We start from the raw sequence: 21982 nt of genomic DNA, 5'->3' as shown, positions 1-21982 counted from the left end.
AACATTTAATGATATGAATAATTTGTAGAAAAAAAAATGCTTAAAGAATAGTAAAAATAAAAATAAAAATGAAGAAGACACTAGCATCGTTGTTTGAAAAGACACATGACTTATTTTGATTACTGTTAAAAAAATAAAAAAAAAAAAAGTTATTTTAATAAGCTTATTGATTAAGCAAAAAAAAAAAACAAGTTTGAAAAATAATATCTTACATCTTCAAAGAAATCAGCAACTTCATGACTCACTTTTCCTAAAGCATTGAAGATTGCACCACCAATAGGTTTTCCCTTTAATATAAAACAATAATCATTAAAAGATGAATTCCTTCTTTTGTATTAAAAATTTTTATGTTAAATCGCGTTACTAGAACCATAAGAGCGTATAAAAAATTTTTTTTTGCTCTAATCAATGTAAAAATGTTGAAAATATTAACATCTATGGAAAAAACGAAAAAAAAAAATTTTTTTTGTGATACGCCCTTATGGTTTTAAGAAAAAATTTTTCTAAAACCATAAGGGCGTATCCTGTTTTTTCGGTTTATTATCAATTATGGGTCAGAGTAAGAAAAAAAATTGCAAAGGTAATAGAATATCACTCCACAACTTGATTTATGTCAACAAATATTTATTTAAGTGAGAAAACTAATACAAAATTAAGGAAAAATAAATTCATCAGAGTATTACTCCAATTCCATCTCCATCGTCAGGATCATCTGTGTCTAAGATTATAAAAGTAAAAAGATTTCTTAATTTTTTTTTTAACTAGTTAATGACAAAAAAATTTACAAACTATGACCATGGCTGAAAATTAAACTTTGATAACACCGATGATATTTTGTGGGACAGTGCCTGATGTACAAAAATGATTTAGATCATCAAACTTGCTTCAAGATATTGGTATTGAAGGATCATAACAATTCTCAAGAACAAAGTTCTTTTTGAATGACTTTTTTAAAATTACAGTTCTAAATGGCTTACAAAACTCTTTTGTTAATTGTAAATAGATCTGAAGTAAAAAAATCAATTTTGAAAAACTTTGAGGCTAATTTTATTAACTTGAAGACATACCGAATGTTTTCAAGTTATGAATTTATTTTTTCTTAATTTTTCATTCGTTTTTTCACTCAAATAAATATTTGTTGATATAAATTAAGTTGTGGAGTGATAATTTCTATCACCTTTGCAATTTTTTTTCTTACTCTGACCTATAATTGATAATAAACCGAAAAAACAGGATACGCCCTTATGGTCTTAGAAAAATGTTTTCTTAAAACCATAAGGGCGTATCAGAAAAAAAATTTTTTTTTTCGTTTTTTCCATAGATGTTAATGTTTTCAATATTTTTACATTGATTGGAGCAAAAAAAATTTTTTTATACGCCTTTATGGCTCTGCAAAACCATAAGGGCGTATATTTTGAGATACGCCCTTATGGTTTTAGTAACGCGAAATATTTTAGACTTTTTCTGCATTGATTTAATAGAATAAGTGTTAAATTTACGCAAAATTTTTTACTGTATATAGAAATAAATATAATAACTTCTTACGTGACTATCAAATTTTCTAGCTTTTGCGAATTTATTTTGTGCGTAATCTTCAAAAATCTGTGAAATTGTATTAGATTGACTTCTTGGTCTAGGAGTGATCCAATATATTGGAAAAGGAGTAGTTGAAGTACTTTTAGTAGTTGCAGGGGTAGTTGTCGTTGTATACTTTTCCTCTACTAGCTTGTAAGAGTAGACCTGAAAAATATTTAAATCCAGTGATAAACTTTTTTAAAATAGTCTGGAAGATTGAATAAGAGTTTAATAAATCAAAGTGTATGGTAAAGTTATAAATGGGGCATTCCATAGCGACTGGTGGGACATTTGACTCTGGAATTCAATCAATTTTAAGTTATAATTATGTGACTGAAACTTATACTATAGTAAAATTTATCTTATAATATAGAAGAATAACTAATTAATAACATCCCTTTGTCAAAAACCTCCATTACTTTTTAAGTTTCTCGTAATTATCATTTGACTGAGTGTGACTGGTGGGACTAAGAACAAATCCTTCTCTCTTACCAAGGGTATACTTAAAGTCCAATTTCAGTTGGTCCACTAAACTTTTAAAAAATACTTCCCTCGAAAATACAAAATTAATCCTACAAACATTGAATATTATGAAGAATTAGACTGATTACCTACGTAGAAACAATTAAAAAAATTTGTTTTTATTGTGACTGGTGGGACAGGCATTTGTGACTGGTGAGACAAGTACAAAATGTCTACATCAAGTTGTTTATTAAAAAGACTTTTATATTATTTCAACCTTACAAACATTATTGTTTATATCGCGTTACTGATGCCATAAGGGCGTATCCCGAAAAAAATACCCTTGAAAAGGCATAAGGGCGTATAAAAAATTTTTTTCCGGGAATCGACGTAGTTATGTTTGAAACGCGTAGGAATGAAAAAAAAATTTTTTTTCAAATTTTAATTTTTTTGGTACGCCCTTATGGCACCCATGGTACCTACTGGGAGCCATAAGGGCGTACCAAAAAATTTTTTTTTCGGGAAACAACGTATTTTTACTTGAAACGCGAAGAAATGACAAAAAAAAATTTTTTTCAAATTTGAAATTTTTTGGTACGCCCTTATGGCACCCATGGTACCCACTGGGAGCCATAAGGGCGTACCAAAAAATTTTTTTTTCGGGAAACAACGTATTTTTACGTTGATTGACAAAGAAAAATTTTTTTCAAATTTGAAATTTTTTTTGGTACACCCTTATGGCCCCCAGTGGGTACCTCCGGTGCCATAAGGGCGTACCAAAAAATTTCAAATTTGAAAAAAATTTTTTTTCGTCATTTCTACGCGTTTCAAGTAAAAATACGTTGTTTCCCGAAAAAAAAATTTTTTAGCACGCCCTTATGACTTCCGGTAGGTACCCTGGGTGCCATAAGGGCGTACCAAAATTTTTTTTGCATTTCTGCCCGTTTTAGGCATAACTACGTCGATTCCCAAAAAAAATTTTTTGGTACGCCCTTATGGCACCCGGGTGCCATAAGGGCGTATAATAGGCTGATACGCCCTTATGGCATTTGTAACGCGATATATTTAACTATAAATTATTTAGGATAATTAAAAAAAAACTAATTAAAAAAGACAAATAAAGGATTTAGCATGCTGACAACACGATCTTGATAAACTTAGGTGTTAATTAATAACGAACATAAACAAAATTTGTTCTTAAAAATATAATAATAAATATGTTAGTTAATAACAAACATAAAATGAATTTGTTGTTAAAACTATTAAAACAACATTTGACCCGGATACAAGTTAGTACGGCTGAAAAGTTACTAGTAGAGAAAAATTGATTTTCTTATTGATTAAAAAAAATTTTCTTTACAAATTAGTAAAATATAAACTTTTAATAATAAATTAGGACATAATTAAAATAAATTAGAGAAATTTTCAAATTTGAGTCATTTTCCCATTTCTCATGGAATGCCCCAAATAATATTTAAATAAAAAAAATAAAGTATATTAATATAAAAATTACCTGATAAATAGTACAAATAATAAAAATGGTACACAATAATCCTTTGAAAAACATTTTGTTTTGACTGAATAATTTTTAATTCAAAAATTATAACAGTCGATTTTTTTCTCAATAAATAATTCGATACTAATAGTGATAAATTTTTTATATCGTTTATATACGTTATATTTTATTTCTTATCAACTTTTGGAATTTAAAGAGAGTTTTAGTGTGAGAAGATATAATTGTATTAATTATACTTGTAATATGAAGTAAAGTAATTAAGATGTAAAGTAGTTTAACGTCGGTTTTTCAATAAATACCTTGAATTGATATCACGTATATGTCATATATAGGTGAATCAATTAATTAATTAATTAATAAGTAGACTAATATCTGACCGATTTATTGAATATAGGAATTATAAAATTAAATTATAACAAACAGGTTTAAAAAATGGCTGAAGAATTATTTCAGTAAATTTTTCGGAAATTTCCTCAAAAATGTTATTAATTAATTTAAAAATTGATTTTAAGATAACAAAAGTATTAAATTTCTACGTATTATTTTTTTATAGACATTCTTTACACTAGGAAGGTACTTGGATCTCTTTAATAATTAAATATTAATTGGATCAAAAAGTTAGTTTACAAAAATTCCACTAGGTGGCTACGGCTCTCATAGTTAGAATTTTAAAATCTGAGTATTTAAAGAGATCCACGCAAAGTAGTAAAATTTTTAAAACTTCCTGAAAATTTGTAAATTCAATTTACGTAAATAATTAATAAAGAAATTATAACAGTAGGTTTTCGGGGTTTAATAAATGTAATTAATAATTATTTGTAAAAATTATTTACAAATAATTAGGTTTAAAAATTGTAATTGTTACATGTAAAATAGAGATTCCACCAGCCGGGTATTTGGTTAATAATTTAATGCAATTAACGATTTAAAAAAAAATTTATTTTCATTGAATTTGATTGAAAAAATAATAAGCTAAAGATTAAAACAATAAATAAGGTAGCTTTCCAAACGTATTACGGAGATATTTCATATTTTTTATGAAAAATCACTCGGAACTTGCGTTCCTTAGTCTTGTATTTGACTTGGCAACACCGCTTACTTAGTTACCCATGCGCATAAGTAACCAAGGTTTTTTAAATGCTAGAAGATCTTAGTCATTTCAGTTAGACAGTAAACATAAATAAATTTTAAGGTTAGGGACACTCTCTACGTGTTGTCAAGTGTATACCGGTAATTCAGAGTGCTAGATTTTTTATTAGTCAATTGAATGTTAATAATTATTTAATGAGTAAATTTTTCGAAAATTTCCTTAAAAATGTTAATTATTAATTCAAAAATTAATTTTAAAATAAAAAAAGTATTTCTACGTATTATTTTTTTATAAACATTCTTTACACTAGTCAGGTACTTGGATCTCCTTAGCGCGCAACCAAATGGACCGGGTTCGAGTCTCGGTCCAGCCGTTCGTATTATTTTTTCGGTTACCAAAAGATTCCCACTACTACACGGAAAAAAGTAAACTGTATATGAGGTCATATATAATCATATATAATTATATATGACTATATATAGAGCAATATACAGCCAAGCAAGCTTATATATAGTTCCATATATAATTATATATAGTTATATATAATCATACATGATTATGTATGGAATTGTACATGAGGTTATATATAATCATATATAATTATAAATGACTATATATGGAGCAATATACAGCCATCCAAGATTGTATATAATCCCATATATAATTATATATAATTATATATGCTTATATATAATTAACATACATAAAAATTTTTTCTTTGAAAAAAAATTTTTTTTTGGTAATCACGAAAAGTGTAAAATGATGTTTATAATTACGTTTAAATAATTCTGAAGTACAAAATTTGTTACATTTCCTATGAGATGTTTTGGTCTGCTCTGCTACTACCTAATAGTAAAATCATTATTTATTTTATTATTTAAATAAGTGTTATATTATAATGAGATTCGGTCAAATAAATAAATTATGAATTATGACTATCCAAATATATTATAAAATCAATTTTTATATTATATTTATGATAAACTCATATGATACATTATGTAGATCATAGAATCATTGTCATCTAAGACAGCAGCACAGCAGACAGAAACTTACTACAGCCATATTAAAGCAAATTTTAAGGGAGTTGGGAAAGAACGGATAGGGGAAAGGGGGAGACCTACTCAGTGGGAATTTTTCCGTAATTGAAAAAATAATCAGACAGCCCAGACTGGGAATCGAACCCAGATCTCTCGGTTACGCGCCAAGGGCTCTACGCCAAGACGCACGGAGATCACTAAAGTTATACAGCATTGAGCAGGGTTAATAGTTGGATGGGTGACCGCTGGTGTTATAGCCGTAAAATTATAGCTAGATATTTTTTTTTGCATTATAATTTGTTACAGAGAATTGCGTAGGACCATATTAAATACTATATCCATAAAATTAACCCAATAATTAATTAGATGTAATAAATATATAATTAAATATTGTTATATATAATTATATATGATTAGATATGATTATATTTGGCCATTTTTCATATATATAAATATTTTTTCTCGGGATTTTACTTAGTAAATATTGACGTTGCTTGTATTAGAAATTTACTAACTTTATTTTATACTTTTTACATATCATTGCGATCATTTTTTTTTTTAGGTACTAAATGATAAATATCAAAGTCTGAATTATTAATTATTATACTTTAACATTTTAGACATTGACATAGCGAATATTACTGTTTGAAATAGTATTTTCTTCTATGTAAAGAGTAAATTGTAACGTTTAAATGGTAAATATTATAAAGTGAATAGTAAAATCACGATTTTACTGTTTAAAATGGTAATTTTCAGCAGTTGATCATTACTTATTATAAATCGACTGTTATTTATTATAGTTCACTTTTTTCCGTGTGACAACTTTAGCTCTAAATTATACCTAATAAATCGCATATCCGGTTTCAAAGCAAAAATTTAGTATTCTCAAGCTTTCGGTTAAAAAGATTTTTTATTAACCAAAAAATTACATTTATATCGAATAGAACAATCGTCAAAAATTTTACTAATATTCGCCAAAAATTTAGCTACAGCTAATTTTGGCTACAATACTTTGAGGTATCTTAACACCAACCACCGAAACAATAACCTGGACGGTTGTTCATCTTGGTGTCGACATTGTTCATGACCATGTTTTTGGATCCTGGGCTGTTGTTTCCAACAAAATTATCAATTATTAAAAATCTTGTAAAATAATTTTAAATTTTAAATTAAGCGCGCGCGCCTCAAAATTGCCGCCCTCTAGAAGTTAAATTCAGAAGCTCCTAAAATAATAAACAAAAAAAAATGACAGCTGTTCTAAAAAACAAATAAAATAAAAAATAAACATTAGAAATAACCTAAAAATTTTAACTTATTGTTTATAATTTTTTTTTTTTAGTTAAAAATGATAAATTTAAAAAATTACTGTAATTATATTGATCAAATAAGAAAATACGCTAAGCGCAGTGACATAAGTGAAACGGAGTTGGAAAAAATATTCGACGAGTGTTTTGACGATATTGAAAAAAAGTTTAAAAAAAATAAACGCGGAATTTGCAATGTCATTTGTAAATTACTTCAACTATTTTTAATTGTTAATTTTTTTTTATTGTTATTATTAATTGTTATTTATCATGATCCTCATTTAAGAAGTTTTTTTTTACGGAATTTACAAAGTTATATTTATCCTGGGTTTTATATTTTTCGGAAACTTGCGGTACCTGTCATTACACGTTACCCTACACTAACAGGTAATAATAATAATAATAATAATAATATTAAAATTAGATAATTTTTTATTTTGAATAAACAAAAATTATAATTAAAAAAATAGAAAATTAATTTAGCATATATTTTTAATAATTTTTAACAAAAAAAATATTTTTACAAAATTGCAATAATTTTTTTCTTTAATAATTTTTTTAATAAAAAAAATTCTAAAAGTTTTTCGATGTCGGCTAACTTTATTGTCATTAATTTTTGTAACAAATAAATTGTCAAAAAAAAATAAGGAAAAAGTTTACGTGTAAAAATTAATGAAAATTATAGTAGCAGATATTTGATAATTTTTAGAATTTAAAAAAAAAAATAAATTAGTGGAAAAAAAATTTTTTAAAAATTGACATTTAGAAATTAAAAAAAATTAAAAATCCATTTTTTTGAAAACAATTTTTCAGAACAAATTTCTTTATTAAATAAAAAAATTGTTAAATAACAGCTGACTTTAATGTCATAGAAATTGAAAAAAGTTAAAAATGCAATTTTTTGAAAATTAATTTTAAAAACAAATTTTTTTGTTAAATAAAATTAAAATATTGTCAAGTGACTGCTAACTTTGATTAAAAAAATTTCATTGAAGTCAGCAGTTACTTAACCATTTTTTAATTTAATTTTAACAAATAGATTTTTTCCAAAAAATTATTTTTTTTAATTTTTTAAAATTTCTACATGTCAATTTTTTTTTCTACTTTTTTTTCCATAATTTATTTGTTGAAAAAATTATTAAAATTATGAAATATCTGCTAAATTAATTTTCATGAAAAAAAATACTCCTAAGAACTTTAGTAAATTCTTTTTATTTATTTAAAGAATATTATGATGAAACATGCTTGGTAGAAAATCCATTCTTCCAACTATCAAGCATCGATTGCTGGCCATGTAACACGATCCAAACTATTCCCGATATGTCGGGATTAAATTGGAGCATACCTCGTAATTTTAATTTTGGTTTTCCTTTTATCAGACAAGAAAATGACAGTATTAATAATAATTTATCTAGCTTATTTGATTTATTGGAAATTAATAGAGATATTTTTATTAACGACGCTCGGAGAATTAGCTCAAATAATATTGACTACCAGTAAGTACGCAAAAGTTTATTTTTCAAAATTTGCAATGATAATTTTTTTTTTAAATTAAAAATGTAATTTTTTTAAAAATAATTTTTTGAAAAAATTTATTTTTCAAATAAAATAAAAAAAAATGGTAATTTTTAATTAAATAAATTTTTAAATAATTAAAATTATTATTTTTTTATTTTTCAGAAATATTAATGATGTTATCGATAAAAGATTAGATACTAATAAATCTCAGCTAGAAAATACACACATATCATGGAGAATAAATAGAATGACACCCGGTAGAATTATACGAAAATTATTTCCAAAACCAAAAGGTACTCCTGATTGGTGGGGACAATCTGTTGAGAGATTTGTTTTTATTGATGAACCATTAGCTCCTCTTTATAATTTAGTAAGTAGAATATTTAATTAATTTAATTTAATTAATAGAATTTAATTAATTTAGTTTAATTAATATAATTTAATTAATTTAGTTTAATTAATTTAATTAATTTAGTTTAATTAATTTAATTAATTTAGTTTAATTAATTTAATTAATTTAGTTTAATTAATTTAGTTTAATTAATTTAATTGATTAATTTAATTAATTAATTTAATGTTATTAAAATTAGCCGACAATTTTTGAATTTTTTTTTATTAATTAAATTAGAACTAAAAAATATTTTTAAAAAATTGTACGTATAGTTTTTTAATAAAAATAATTAAAAATTATTTCAGCCAAATCCAGAGTGCACAAATGTAATCCTAAGATCTACCAGTGGTTTGCGTTTGATTAAAATGATACCTAGTCCCGAGTGTCTAAACACTTGTCAACCTACCGCAATAATTTTGAAAGCTGGTTACACCTGTAAGTACAGTAAAGTAATAATGCAGAAGTGAAAATTTTAATTAATCCAATTTAATTGATAAAATTCCACTTCTGCATAATTACTTCAATAACTATATTAATAATTAATAGTAAGATGAATAATTTATCAAATTATATTTTATCAACAGTATGGTACAATTGGTTGTACTGGAGACCAATCAGCTACCCAGTGACCAATGCAACGGAAGTTTCTGTTAATTATTTAACGTCCTTCTGTTAAGTACAAAAAAAAAGCAATAGTATCTAGATTTTTTTATAGATATTTTTTATAACGTGCCAAATAATATATAGGTGTAAATTATTTTTATAGAGTCATTTTATATATATATTATTAAGAGGATAAGAAAAATTTTGTGTCATTGCAAAGGTCTTGACTTGTACCTCTTCAAGGTTTTATATCATTTTATTATGATAAGTATTTAGGCTGCATTCGAAAATACATCTCTAGATACACAATTAAGAAATTACCTTGTATCTTGTGAACTATTGACATTTTTGAAGATATAAGCTCATCTCGATGTCACACTCATTGAGACCTTTCATTTGAGTACCCACATCAATTTTAAATATATTTTATATATTTATATACTTCACAAATATCATATATATAAAATATATAAAAAATGGCATGTGGGTATTCAAATGAAAGGTCTCGATGAGTGTAACATCGGGATGTTTATATCTTAAGAAATGTCAATAATTAAGAAATGACCTTGTATCTTGTCAGCTATTGACATTTTTAAAGATATAAGCTCATATCGATGTCACACTCATTGAGACCTTTCATTTGAGTACCCACATCAATTTTTCATATATTATATATATTATATATATAAATATATGAAAAATATATAAAAATGCATGTGGGTACTCAAATGAAAGCTCTTGATGAGTGTAACATCGAAATGAGTTTATATTTTAAAAAATGTCAATAATAAAGAAATTACCTTGTATCTTGTCAAATATTGACATTTTTGAAGATATAAGCTCATCTCGATGTCACACTCATTGGGACCTTTCATTTGAGTACCCACATCAATTTTTCATATATTATATATATTTATATATATATTATATATATAAATATATGAAAAATATATAAAAATGCATGTGGGTACTCAAATGAAAGCTCTTGATGAGTGTAACATCGAAATGAGTTTATATTTTAAAAAATGTCAATAATTAAGAAATGACCTTGTATCTTGTCAGCTATTGACATTTTTGAAGATATAAGCTCATCTCGATGTCACACTCATTGAGACCTTTCATTTGAGTACCCACATCAATTTTTCATATATTTTATATATTTATATATTTCACAAATATCATATATATATATATATATATAAAATATATAAAAAATGGAAATGGGGGTACTAAATAAAAGGTCTCGATAAGTGTAACATTGAAATAAGTTTATATATTTATATCTTAAAAAATGTCAATAATTAAAAAATGATCTTGTATCTTGTCAACTATTGACATTTTTGAAGATATAAGCTCATCGCGACATTACAGTGCAATTTAACAAAAGGTATTATTTAATATAAAATTTCATTTATTTATAGTTTACAAATCACTGCAGTCACGTAGTGACTGCAAGGTTGCTAGTATATATTATTTACAATAACTAGTATTAAATAAATATATTTTATGTCCAATTTTTAATTAAAAATAATAATAATTTTTAAGAAGAATTATTAATTAGATTTTATTTTATTAAAATAAAACAGAAAAAATATTTAACAAGTTCTAAAAAAAATTCCATTTAAAAGAATCAATAAAAAAGACTTAATGCTTTCTTAATCGATTATCGTCAACTTAAAGTGTGAACTAATTACATTTTTTTATCTCTCTTTTCAAATTTAATGGTACAACTTAAATTAACTCCTCTTATCTTTTCTGTGAACGCGTCATTGAACATAACAATTCCAAGAAATAAAAAATTAATTTATTAAACCAATTTAAGGAATTTGTACGAGGTGTTAAGTACAATACATTAATTAGGGTACGAATAAATAGATGAATATTAATTAATTGATGAATAATTTGGCTGCTATCATGATTATTAAAATAGTCACTAGAGAAGCTTGTAATGAGTTGCCAAAATTGAAGTAATGCTCTATCAAGTTTAACTGAGGTGGAGGACGTGCAGTGCGCATTGGGCGCAAGTTTACACTCAATACATAATCATCTCCAAATTGTTTCTTAACTTCGGAATTAAGAGTTTCATTTTTAATAACTTGATACAAGCCGTGTTTAGGAGTATCGGTGTTGAGAAGCAATTCCCGAATTTTATTTATAAATTTGATATCTCCACTTCCTGATATCAATTCACTGTTGAATAATGGTAGGGAGGTGTCAATGTTATCACTTGCTTTGTAGACAAATGCCTGAAATAATTAAAATTATTGTTAAATTTGTTTTTTTAATATTGGATGATTTTATAAAATATTATTATTGATCCTAATGAAAAAAAATTAATTTTTGAAAAAATTAATTTGGTTTAAATTTAAAAATTTTTATTTTTTTAGCTAAATAAATAATAATTTTTTATTATAGTAATTTTTTTGTATAAAAAATTCAAAATTAGTAGAACAAAAGAATTTTCGGTAAAAATTCTTAAGTTGACTATCTAAAATTTATTTCTTACAAAAAAGTTACTATAATAAAGAATTTTATTTCTTCACCTAAGAAATAAAATTAAAATCAAATTAATCAATATTGAGGGAATAAGAAAAATTTTGTGTCTAGGATAGTCACAAGATAAAATCGTTTTTTTTAGTGAAATTTATTATCATTGTAAAGGTCTTTATTTGAATTTGTGCCTTTTCAAGATTTTATATCATTCTCACTGATAGTCAATTTATTATGATAAGTATTTAGGCTGCATTCAAAAATACTCTATCTCTAGTTACATTATTAAGAATTGACCTTGCATCTTGAGAACTATTGACATTTTTAAAGATATAAGCTCATCCCGATGTCACACTCATCGAGACCTTTCATTTGAGTACCCACATCAATTTTTCATATATTTGTATATATTATATATATGTATATATGAAATATATGTCAAAATGCATGTGGGTACTCAAATGAAAGCTCTTGATGAGTGTAACATCGGGATGAGCTTATATCTTTAAAAATATTAATAATTAAGAAATGACATTGTATCTTGTGAACTATTGACATTTTTAAAAATATAAGGTCATCCCGATGTTACACTCATCGAGACCTTTCATTTGAGTACCCACATCATTTTTTCATATATTTTATATATTTATATATTTCCAAACACCGTATATATAAAATATATAAAAAATGCCATGTGGGTACTCAAATAAAAGGTCTCGATGAGTTTAACATCTAAATGAGTTTATATCGTTAAAAATATCAATAGTTAAGAAATGACCTTGTATCTTGTCAACTTCTGACATTTTTAAAGATATAAGCTCATCTCGACATTATTTTCATCGAGACCTTTCATTTGAGTACCCACATCAATTTTTTATATATTTTAAATATTTATATATTTCAAAATATCATATATATATATATATAATATATATATATATATATAAAATATATAAAAAATGGCTTGTGGGTACTCAAATGAAAGGTCACGATGAGTGTGATATCAGAGTGAGCTTATATCTTTAAAAATGTCAATAATTAAGAAATGACCTTGTATTTTGAGAACTATTGACATTTTTAAAGGTATAAGCTCATCCCTACATTACACTCATCGAGACCTTTCATTTGAATACTCACACCAATTTTTCATATATTTTATATATTTATATATTTCACAAATATCATATATATAAAATATATCAAAAATGCATGTGGGTACTCAAATGAAAGCTCTCGATAAGTATAACATCAAAATGAGCTTATATCTTTAATACCATCAATATTTAAGAAAGTACAGTGCAATTTAACAAAAGTCATTAATTAATAAACCAAAATTTTATTTATTTATATTGCACAAGTCATGGCAGTCACGCAGTGACTGCAAGTTTCTTTCAAATTTATTAAATAAAAATTTATTTTTTTTCTTTAATTAATTCAAAATAAAAAAAATTTTCACCTGATATAAACAATCTCCCTTATGAACAGCAGAAACATAATGAGTTTCACCTTCCTTGGGGTATCTAATAGCAATATTTTCATCAATAAAAACATTGTACCCAATATCCTCAAAGTCTTTGTGCCAGTTAATAATACTCAAAGGTTCTTCAAGTAATTCTTTCTTAACAGTGCGACAAACTCTAACTTCCATTCTTTTAAACTCCTTTTTAAGGTACTCAGATACTCCAAATAGTTGTTTCTCTACCAAGCAATTAAAGAACTCCAAATCTTGGTGATCATTTACATAATCACTGCTTCGAACAGCCAACCGTTCAAATGGACAAGAAGACTTAATTTTTTCGTCGTTATTACGCGTACGGATTGTCATTGCAAAGTTTTTATCAGAGCCAGAAAATGTTTCTTCATGTAATTTTAGGTTCATTATACTTATAACTGAAACTGTGTCATTTTTCAATTCTCTTATATTTAATGTGTAACCTGGCTTTAGTTGTTGCAATTGTTTCTTAGTCGGAGGGAATTTTATTAATTTGTCACTCAATGTTGGTAAATTAACCAATCTAAAGTCTCTAATTGCATCGCTTTCCATGCGCTTAAAAATTTTACTTTGATTTTGTACGGAAAAATTTTCAAAATTGAATAAGGAAGATTGGGTCTTATTTAAAAAATCTTCCATCCAATTTTCAAGTTTTGTGTTGTTAGTCGCAGATACTAAAGGACTTTTGAATGCGATTATTTTGTCGGCATAAGAACTGAATAATTGCTCTTTTATTGAATCCTTTTCGTAAGCGTAAACCTATAAGTAAAGTTATATTGTGATTATAAGTCTGTTTAAAAAAATAATTTTTTCAGCTTCAATTTTAGACTTTAATAAAATTGTGTGTTGAAAAAATTGCAAGGGTAAAATTATTCTAAGATGGATATTTTTTTGTTTAGAAAAATATGTATAAATGCAAATTGAATAATCAAGAAATTACATTGTATCTTAAGAACGATTGACATTTTTAAAGATATAAGCTCATTTTGATGTTACACTCATTGAGACCTTTCATTTGAGTACCCACATCAATTTTTCATATATTTTATATATTTATGTATATTATATGTATGTATATATGAAAAATATATAAAAAATGGCATGTGGGTACTCAAATGAAAGGTCTCGATGAGTGTAACATCAAAGTGAGTTTATATCTTAAAAAATGTCAATAATTAAGAAATTACAGTGTATTTTATCTACTGATAAAATTTTTAACGATATAAGCTCATCCTCATGTTACACTCATCGATACCTTTCATTTGAGTACCCACATCAATTTTTCTTATATTTACATATATTTATATATTTTACAAATACCATATATATAGAATATATGAAAAATTGATGTGGGTATTCAAATGAAAGCTCTTGATCAGTGTAACATCAGAATGAGCTTATATCTTTAAAAATTTCAATAAAACTTTTTCTTGGTTCAAAAATTTTTTTTTCTGCGTACTAAAAACGGCAAATACATTTTTTGCTTCTATATTTAAATAGAAGCACATTCTTATTACCGCCTCATTCTTAATTTCCTTTTTATTTTTCAAAAGTTTCAAATCTACCAAATCAACCAAATCTACTAAAAAGTGTCTAGAGTGTTTAAGGAAGTTCGAGCGAACCCAATGTAAAAAATAATTTCTAACTTTGAGCTTTGAAATTAAGTATACGTATAAATGAATATGTAATTTATCTAATCCCAAAATTTAAAAACGATTCTCCGTTTAGTTACTTAGATATTAAATTTTAAAAATCACATATTTTATCTCCTTATACACGGGCTCTTATGGCGGACAAACGTTTTGTCGAGACTTTAATTATTTTTTTCAATATTAACCTCCCAACTTTAACGGATAAAAAACTATACACAAGAAACTTGGATTATTGCAAAATATAAAAACAATTTAATAATAATACATTACCGATATAATTTTTGAAATATTTAAAGTCAAATTTTATGTTTGTAACTGGTTTATCGTCAGCCATTTATTCGAATAAAGATTTGAAAACATCGCGTCAACAGCTGAGAAAAAACAAAAGGATAGAAATATAGTTACAGAGAGAGAAATGTTTAACTCATACACTCATCCACGTCTCAGGTTATGGGTACAATCAAGCGCGCTATTGCCAAATCTGTTTATTTATTCCGGCAAGTAATAAATACCAAAGTCATTTTATTACTTTACTTTATTAAATAAGTAAAAATCATCAATTATTAAATTGTTTAAATTATTTTAAATTAAAATAAAGAATTTTGACGAATATTGGGAAGACTAAAATTTAAAAAAAATTTTAACACTATTTTGACTCATTAGTTACGCTCGAACTTCCTTAAGAAGAATATTAAATAAAAGAAAAAAGAATATAAATTTTTAATAGTACTTAACAATATTTCAACTACCTCTACAAGCGAAAATCTTTTGGTACATTTCGCCACCAGCCGTTGCGAAACTATTTTTTATTTTTGCTAAAATTAAGGAGGTTTGAGCAAATTTAATGTAAAAATACTTTCCAACTTTGAGCTTTGAAATTAAGTATACGTATAAATAAATACGTAATTTATCTAATCCCAAAATTTAAAAAAGATTCACCGTTTAGTTACTTAGATATTAAATTTTAAAAATCACATATTTTATCTCCTTATACACGGGCTCTTATGGCGGACAAACGTTTTGTCGAGACTTTAATTATTTTTTTCAATATTAACCTCCCAACTTTAACGGATAAAAAACTATACACAAGAAACTTGGATTATTGCAAAATATAAAAACAATTTAATAATAATACATTACCGATATAATTTTTGAAATATTTAAAGTCAAATTTTATGTTTGTAACTGGTTTATCGTCAGCCATTTATTCGAATAAAGATTTGACAACATCGCGTCAACAGCTGAGAAAAAACAAAAGGATAGAAATATAGTTACAGAGAGAGAAATGTTTAACTCACACACTCATCCACGTCTCAGGTTATGGGTACAATCAAGCGCGCTATTGCCAAATCTGTTTATTTATTCCGGCAAGTAATAAATACCAAAGTCATTTTATTACTTTACTTTATTAAATAAGTAAAAATCATCAATTATTAAATTGTTTAAATTATTTTAAATTAAAATAAAGAATTTTGACGAATATTCGGAAAACCAAAATTAAAAAAAAATTTTAACACTATTTTGACTCATTAGTTACGCTCGAACTTCCTTAAGAAGAATATTAAATAAAAGAAAAAAAGAATATAAATTTTTAATAGTACTTAACAATATTTCAACTACCTCTCTACAAGCGAAAATCTTTTTTGGTACATTTCGCCACCTAGCGACCGTTGCGAAACTATTTTTTATTTTTGCTAAAATTAAGGAGGTTCCAGCAAATTTAATGTAAAAATACTTTCCAACTTTGAGCTTTGAAATTAAGTAAAAGTATAAATAAATACGTAATTTATCTAATCCCAAAATTTAAAAAAGATTCACCGTTTAGTTACTTAGATATTAAATTTTAAAAATCACATATTTTATCTCCTTATACACGGGCTCTTATGGCGGACAAACGTTTTGTCGAGACTTTAATTATTTTTTTCAATATTAACCTCCCAACTTTAACGGATAAAAAACTATACACAAGAAACTTGGATTATTGCAAAATATAAAAACAATTTAATAATAATACATTACCGATATAATTTTTGAAATATGTAAAGTCAAATTTTATGTTTGTAACTGGTTTATCGTCAGCCATTTATTCGAATAAAGATTTGACAACATCGCGTCAACAGCTGAGAAAAAACAAAAGGATAGAAATATAGTTACAGAGAGAGAAATGTTTAACTCACACACTCATCCACGTCTCAGGTTATGGGTACAATCAAGCGCGCTATTGCCAAATCTGTTTATTTATTCCGGCAAGTAATAAATACCAAAGTCATTTTATTACTTTACTTTATTAAATAAGTAAAAATCATCAATTATTAAATTGTTTAAATTATTTTAAATTAAAATAAAGAATTTTGACAAATATTGGGAAAACTAAAATTAAAAAAAAATTTTAACACTATTTTGACTCATTAGTTACGCTCGAACTTCCTTAATTACAAGTATTTTCAATTATTTCAATAATCTTACCTGAGCTAAGCAAGTTCCTTTAGTAATAGAAGCGACATAATCAGTTTCAATTCCCTTTTTGACCATAAAAACAGCATTTTGATTACTAACGTACGTAATAGTATTAGTATCAACCGGCAAATCATCTTCGTCAAAAACTTTAACATTTTTTTTTATTCTTTCTTCTTTAAGATTACAAATTTCATAAAGAACGCAAGTATAGTTGCTATTTTTAAATTTATCATCAATATTTAATTTTTCCCTTTCAAGTAAATTCTCTTCAAGTTGAAGAAATGACCGATCGATCGCATTATTAGAAGTAAATTTATTATCAGCTATAACAGACGGATGGGAAACCAAATGAATAGATTCAATACAATCAAACTGACGAGAACGCCAACTTGGCGGATAACGTATAAATTCAGTAAAATTCCGATATATTTCTGGATAAGTAGTATTACTTTTGAAGATACTGCCGTGCACTTCAATAGTAGACTCGTTACGTTGTAAGCGATTGACTATTGCACCAACCCTAACATTTTTCAATTCTATAAGTCCTTTTGTTTCACTTTTAATCACTGGCGCTACGGCTACCAGCAAACTCCCTACCAACACTAATTTATATGCAACTATCATTTTTTAAATATTAAACTAAACTGATGAATTTTTTTGTCAGTACGCTCTTTTTATAATTAAAAAATATTTTATAAAGAAGAAGAGGGGTAATAATAGTTTTAAGAAGTTTAAATGTGTCAGTAGATCGTAGGTATTTTATTGGATGTTACTAATGGCTTTAATGGCTGATATTTGATATAATAATTTATATCTTATAAATAGTTTCAAGAATACTTGAAGTATTTTATTTTGCCTGAGGCGATTTTTTTTAATAACGAGCGAGAAATATTTCAACTTTTGAAGCAATAATCGGGCCTTGTATTTATTTATTTAATTTTATTTTTACAAATTATTATAATTTTATTCTAAAAGAGAATAAGGAAAATTTTGTATGATAAAATGGGTTTTTTTAGTGGAATTTTTAGTGTCATTGAATTGAATTTGGGCCTTTTCGAGGTTTCATATTATTCTCACTGAGAGTTAATTCATTATAAGTATTTAGACTGCATTTGAAAATGATATTCGGAGATAGATAATTGAGAAATGACCTTGTATCTTGTGAACTATTGAGATTTTTAAAAATATAAGCTCACCCTGATGTTAGGCTCATCGAGACCTTTCATTTGAGTACCCACATGCATTTTTGATATATTTTTCATGTATACATATATGTAATATATATAAATATATAAAATATATGATAAATGCCATATGGGTATTTAAATGAAAGGTCTTGATGAATGTAACATCGGGATGAGTTGATATCTTGAAAAAGGTCAATAATTAAGAAATTACATTGTACCTTGTGAATTATTGACATTTTTAAAGATATAAGCTCATCCTAATGTAAGGTTCATCGTGACCTTTCATTTGAGTACGCACATCAATTTTTAATATATTTTATATATTTATCTATTTCACAAATATCATATATATAAAATATATCAAAAATACCATGTTGGTACTCAAATGAAAGGTCTCGATTAGTGTAACATCGGGATAAGTTTATATCTTGAAAAATGTCAATAAGTAAGAAATGACATTGTATCTTGAGAATTATTGACATTTTTAAAAATATAAGCTCATCCCGTTGTTACACTCATCGAGACCTTTCATTTGAGTACCCACATCAATTTTTCATGTATTTGTATATATTTATATATTTCACAAATACAATTTATATAAAAAATGTCGTGGGTACTCAAATGAAAGCTCTTGATGAGTGTAATATCGGGATGAGCTTATATTTTTAAGAAACGCCAATAAATAAGAAATGACCTGGTATCTTGTGAACTATTGATATTTTTAAAGATACAAGCTCACCTTTATATTACACTCATCGAGACCTTTCATTTGAGTATCCACTTTAATTTTTGATATATTGTATATATTTCACAAATATCATATATATAAAATATATAAAAAATGCCATGTGGGTACTCAATTGAAAGGTCGCGATAAGTGTAACATCGAAATGAGTTTATATCTTAGAAAATGTTAATAGTTAAGAAATTACATTGTATCTTGAGAACAATTGACATTTTTAAAGATATAAGCTCATCCTGACATTACACTCATCGTGACCTTTCATTTGAATATCCACATCAATTTTTCATATATTTATATATATGTATATATGAAAAATATATAAAAAATGCATGTAGGTACTCAAATGAAAGCTCTTGATGAGTGTAACATCGAAATGAATTTATATCTTAAAAAATCTCAATAATAAAGAAATTACCTTGTATCTTGTCAAATATTGACATTTTTGAAGATATAAGCTCATCGCGACATTACACTCATCAAGACCTTTCATTTGAATACCCACATCAATTTTTCATATATTATATATATTTATATATATTATATATATAAATATATGAAAAATATATAAAAATGCATGTGGGTATTCAAATGAAAGCTCTTGATGAGTGTAACATCAGGATGAGCTTATATCTTAAAAAATGTCAATATTTAAGAAAGTACAGTGCAATTTAACAAAAGGTATTATTTAATATAAAATTTCATTTATTTATAGCTGACAAATCACTGCAGTCACGTAGTGACTGCAAGGTTGCTAGTATATATTATTTACAGTAACCAGTATTAAATAATAGTATTTTTCTTACCTAGAGCAGAAAAATAAGAAATGTCTCAGATTACATGTAATTGTTGACCGAGGCGAAGCCGAGGTTGACAAACATGTGATCTGAGGTTTTCTTATTTCCTGCCCTAGGTAAGAAATATACTATTTATGTCCAATTTTTATTTAAAAATAATAATAATTTTTAAGAAGAATTATTTATTAGATTTTTTTTTCTATTAAAATAAAACAGAAAAAATATTTCACGAGTTCTAAAAAAAAATCCATTTAAAAGAATCAATAAAAAAGACATAATTATTTTTTAATCAATTATCGTCAACTTCAAGTGGGAACTAATACCATTTTTTTTATCTCTCTTTTCAAATTTAATGGAACAACTTAAATTAACTCCTCTTATCTCTTCTGTGAACGCGTCAATGAACATAACAATTTCAAGAAATAAAAAATTAATTTATTAAACCAATTTAAGGAATTTGTACGAGGTGTTAAGTACAATACATTAATTAAGGTACGAATAAATAGATGAATATTAATTAATTGATGAATAATTTGGCTGCTATCATGATTATTAAAATAGTCACTAGAGAAGCTTGTAATGAGTTGCCAAAATTGAAGTAATGCTCTATCAAGTTTAACTGAGGTGGAGGACGTGCAGTGCGCATTGGGCGCAAGTTTACACTCAATACATAATCATCTCCAAATTGTTTCTTAACTTCGGATTTAAGAGTTTCATTTTTAATAACTTGATACAAGCCGTGTTTAGGAGTATCGGTGTTGAGAAGCAATTCCCGAATTTTATTTATAAATTTGACATCTCCACTTCCTGATATCAATTCACTGTTGAATAATGGTAGGGAGGTGTCAATGTTATCATTTGCGTTGTAGACAAATGCCTGAAATAATTAAAATTATTGTTAAATTTGTTTTTTTAATATAAATGATTTTATAAAATATTATTATTGATCTTAATGAGAAAAAATTTATTTTTGAAAAAATTAATTTGGTTTAAATTTAAAAATTTTTATTTTTTTAGCTAAATAAAAAATAATTTTTTATTATAGTAATTTTTTTGTATAAAAAATTCAAAATTTGTAGAAAAAAAGAATTTTCGGTAAAAATTCTTAAGTTGATTATCTAAAATTTGTTTCTTACAAAAAAGTTACTATAATAAAGAATTTTATTTCTTCACCTAAGAAATAAAATTAAAATTAAATTAATCTATATTGAGGGAATAAGAAAAATTTTGTGTCTAGGATAGTTACAAGATAAAATCGTTTTTTTTTAGTGAAATTTAGTTTCATTGTAAAGGGCTTTATTTGAATTTGTGCCTTTTCAAGATTTTATATCATTCTCACTGATAGTCAATTTATTATGATAAATATTTAGGCTGCATTCAAAAATACTCTATCTCTAGTTACATTATTAAGAATTGACCTTGTATCTTGAGAACTATTGACATTTTTTAAGATATAAGCTCATCCCGATGTTACACTTATCGAAACCTTTCATTTGAGTACCCACATCAACTTTTCATATATACATATATATAAATATATAAAATATATGAAAATGCATGTGCGTACTCAAATGAAAGCTCTTGATGAGTGTAACATCGGGATGAGCTTATATCTTTAAAAATATTAATAATTAAGAAATGACATTGTATCTTGTAAACTATTGAC

At 25.6% G+C, this 21982-nt stretch overlaps 3 protein-coding genes and 1 long non-coding RNA gene across 4 annotated transcripts in view; 2 read left to right on the top strand and 2 right to left on the bottom strand.

Annotated features, from left to right (window-relative positions):
• Positions 1-42: 42 nt before the first annotated feature.
• LOC123270528 lies at positions 43-1791 on the bottom strand. The gene is made up of 3 exons (XR_006510621.1): positions 1546-1791; positions 213-287; positions 43-122 (listed from the first exon to the last, which is right to left on the bottom strand). It is a non-coding gene; the product is annotated as an uncharacterized LOC123270528 (long non-coding RNA).
• A 5166-nt stretch (positions 1792-6957) lies between these two features.
• On the top strand, positions 6958-9640 carry LOC123270352. Its single transcript, XM_044736351.1, has 5 exons — positions 6958-7374; positions 8213-8483; positions 8668-8875; positions 9202-9331; positions 9481-9640. The coding sequence occupies exons 1-5, from the start codon at positions 7029-7031 to the stop codon at positions 9570-9572; spliced, it is 1047 nt and encodes a 348-aa protein (XP_044592286.1). The 5' UTR covers positions 6958-7028; the 3' UTR covers positions 9573-9640.
• LOC123270353 overlaps positions 9625-21982 on the top strand; it is a 32555-nt gene continuing 20197 nt past the window's right edge. The window contains exon 1 of the mRNA XM_044736353.1: positions 9625-9643. The gene's annotated coding sequence lies outside the window, so the exon portion shown is untranslated. The remainder of the gene's footprint in view (positions 9644-21982) is intronic.
• Positions 11285-18214, bottom strand: LOC123270836. The gene is made up of 3 exons (XM_044736982.1): positions 17600-18214; positions 13446-14240; positions 11285-11745 (listed from the first exon to the last, which is right to left on the bottom strand). Exons 1-3 carry the CDS (start codon positions 18212-18214, stop codon positions 11386-11388), a joined length of 1770 nt encoding a protein of 589 aa, XP_044592917.1. The 3' UTR covers positions 11285-11385.

Source organism: Cotesia glomerata, linkage group LG8 (assembly GCF_020080835.1).
Source record: "Cotesia glomerata isolate CgM1 linkage group LG8, MPM_Cglom_v2.3, whole genome shotgun sequence".
NCBI classification, from domain to species: Eukaryota; Metazoa; Arthropoda; class Insecta; order Hymenoptera; family Braconidae; genus Cotesia; species Cotesia glomerata.
The sequence above is the reverse complement of the archived record's forward strand: the minus strand, read 5'-3'. Positions and strand labels throughout refer to the sequence as shown.

What these genes read in the sequence shown, in the direction of transcription:
- LOC123270836 (XM_044736982.1), bottom strand. Translation starts at nt 18,214, where the DNA reads ATGATAGTTGCATATAAATTAGTGTTGGTAGGGAGTTTGCTGGTAGCC. An exon ending in AAGGAACTTGCTTAGCTCAG is followed by an intron (nt 14,241 to 17,599) that starts GTAAGATTATTG and finishes CTTTACTTATAG; the next exon opens with GTTTACGCTTACGAAAAGGA. An exon ending in AGGGAGATTGTTTATATCAG is followed by an intron (nt 11,746 to 13,445) that starts GTGAAAATTTTT and finishes TAATTATTTCAG; the next exon opens with GCATTTGTCTACAAAGCAAG.
- LOC123270352 (XM_044736351.1), top strand. Translation starts at nt 7,029, where the DNA reads ATGATAAATTTAAAAAATTACTGTAATTATATTGATCAAATAAGAAAA. An exon ending in ACGTTACCCTACACTAACAG is followed by an intron (nt 7,375 to 8,212) that starts GTAATAATAATA and finishes ATTTATTTAAAG; the next exon opens with AATATTATGATGAAACATGC. An exon ending in TCAAATAATATTGACTACCA is followed by an intron (nt 8,484 to 8,667) that starts GTAAGTACGCAA and finishes TTTATTTTTCAG; the next exon opens with AAATATTAATGATGTTATCG.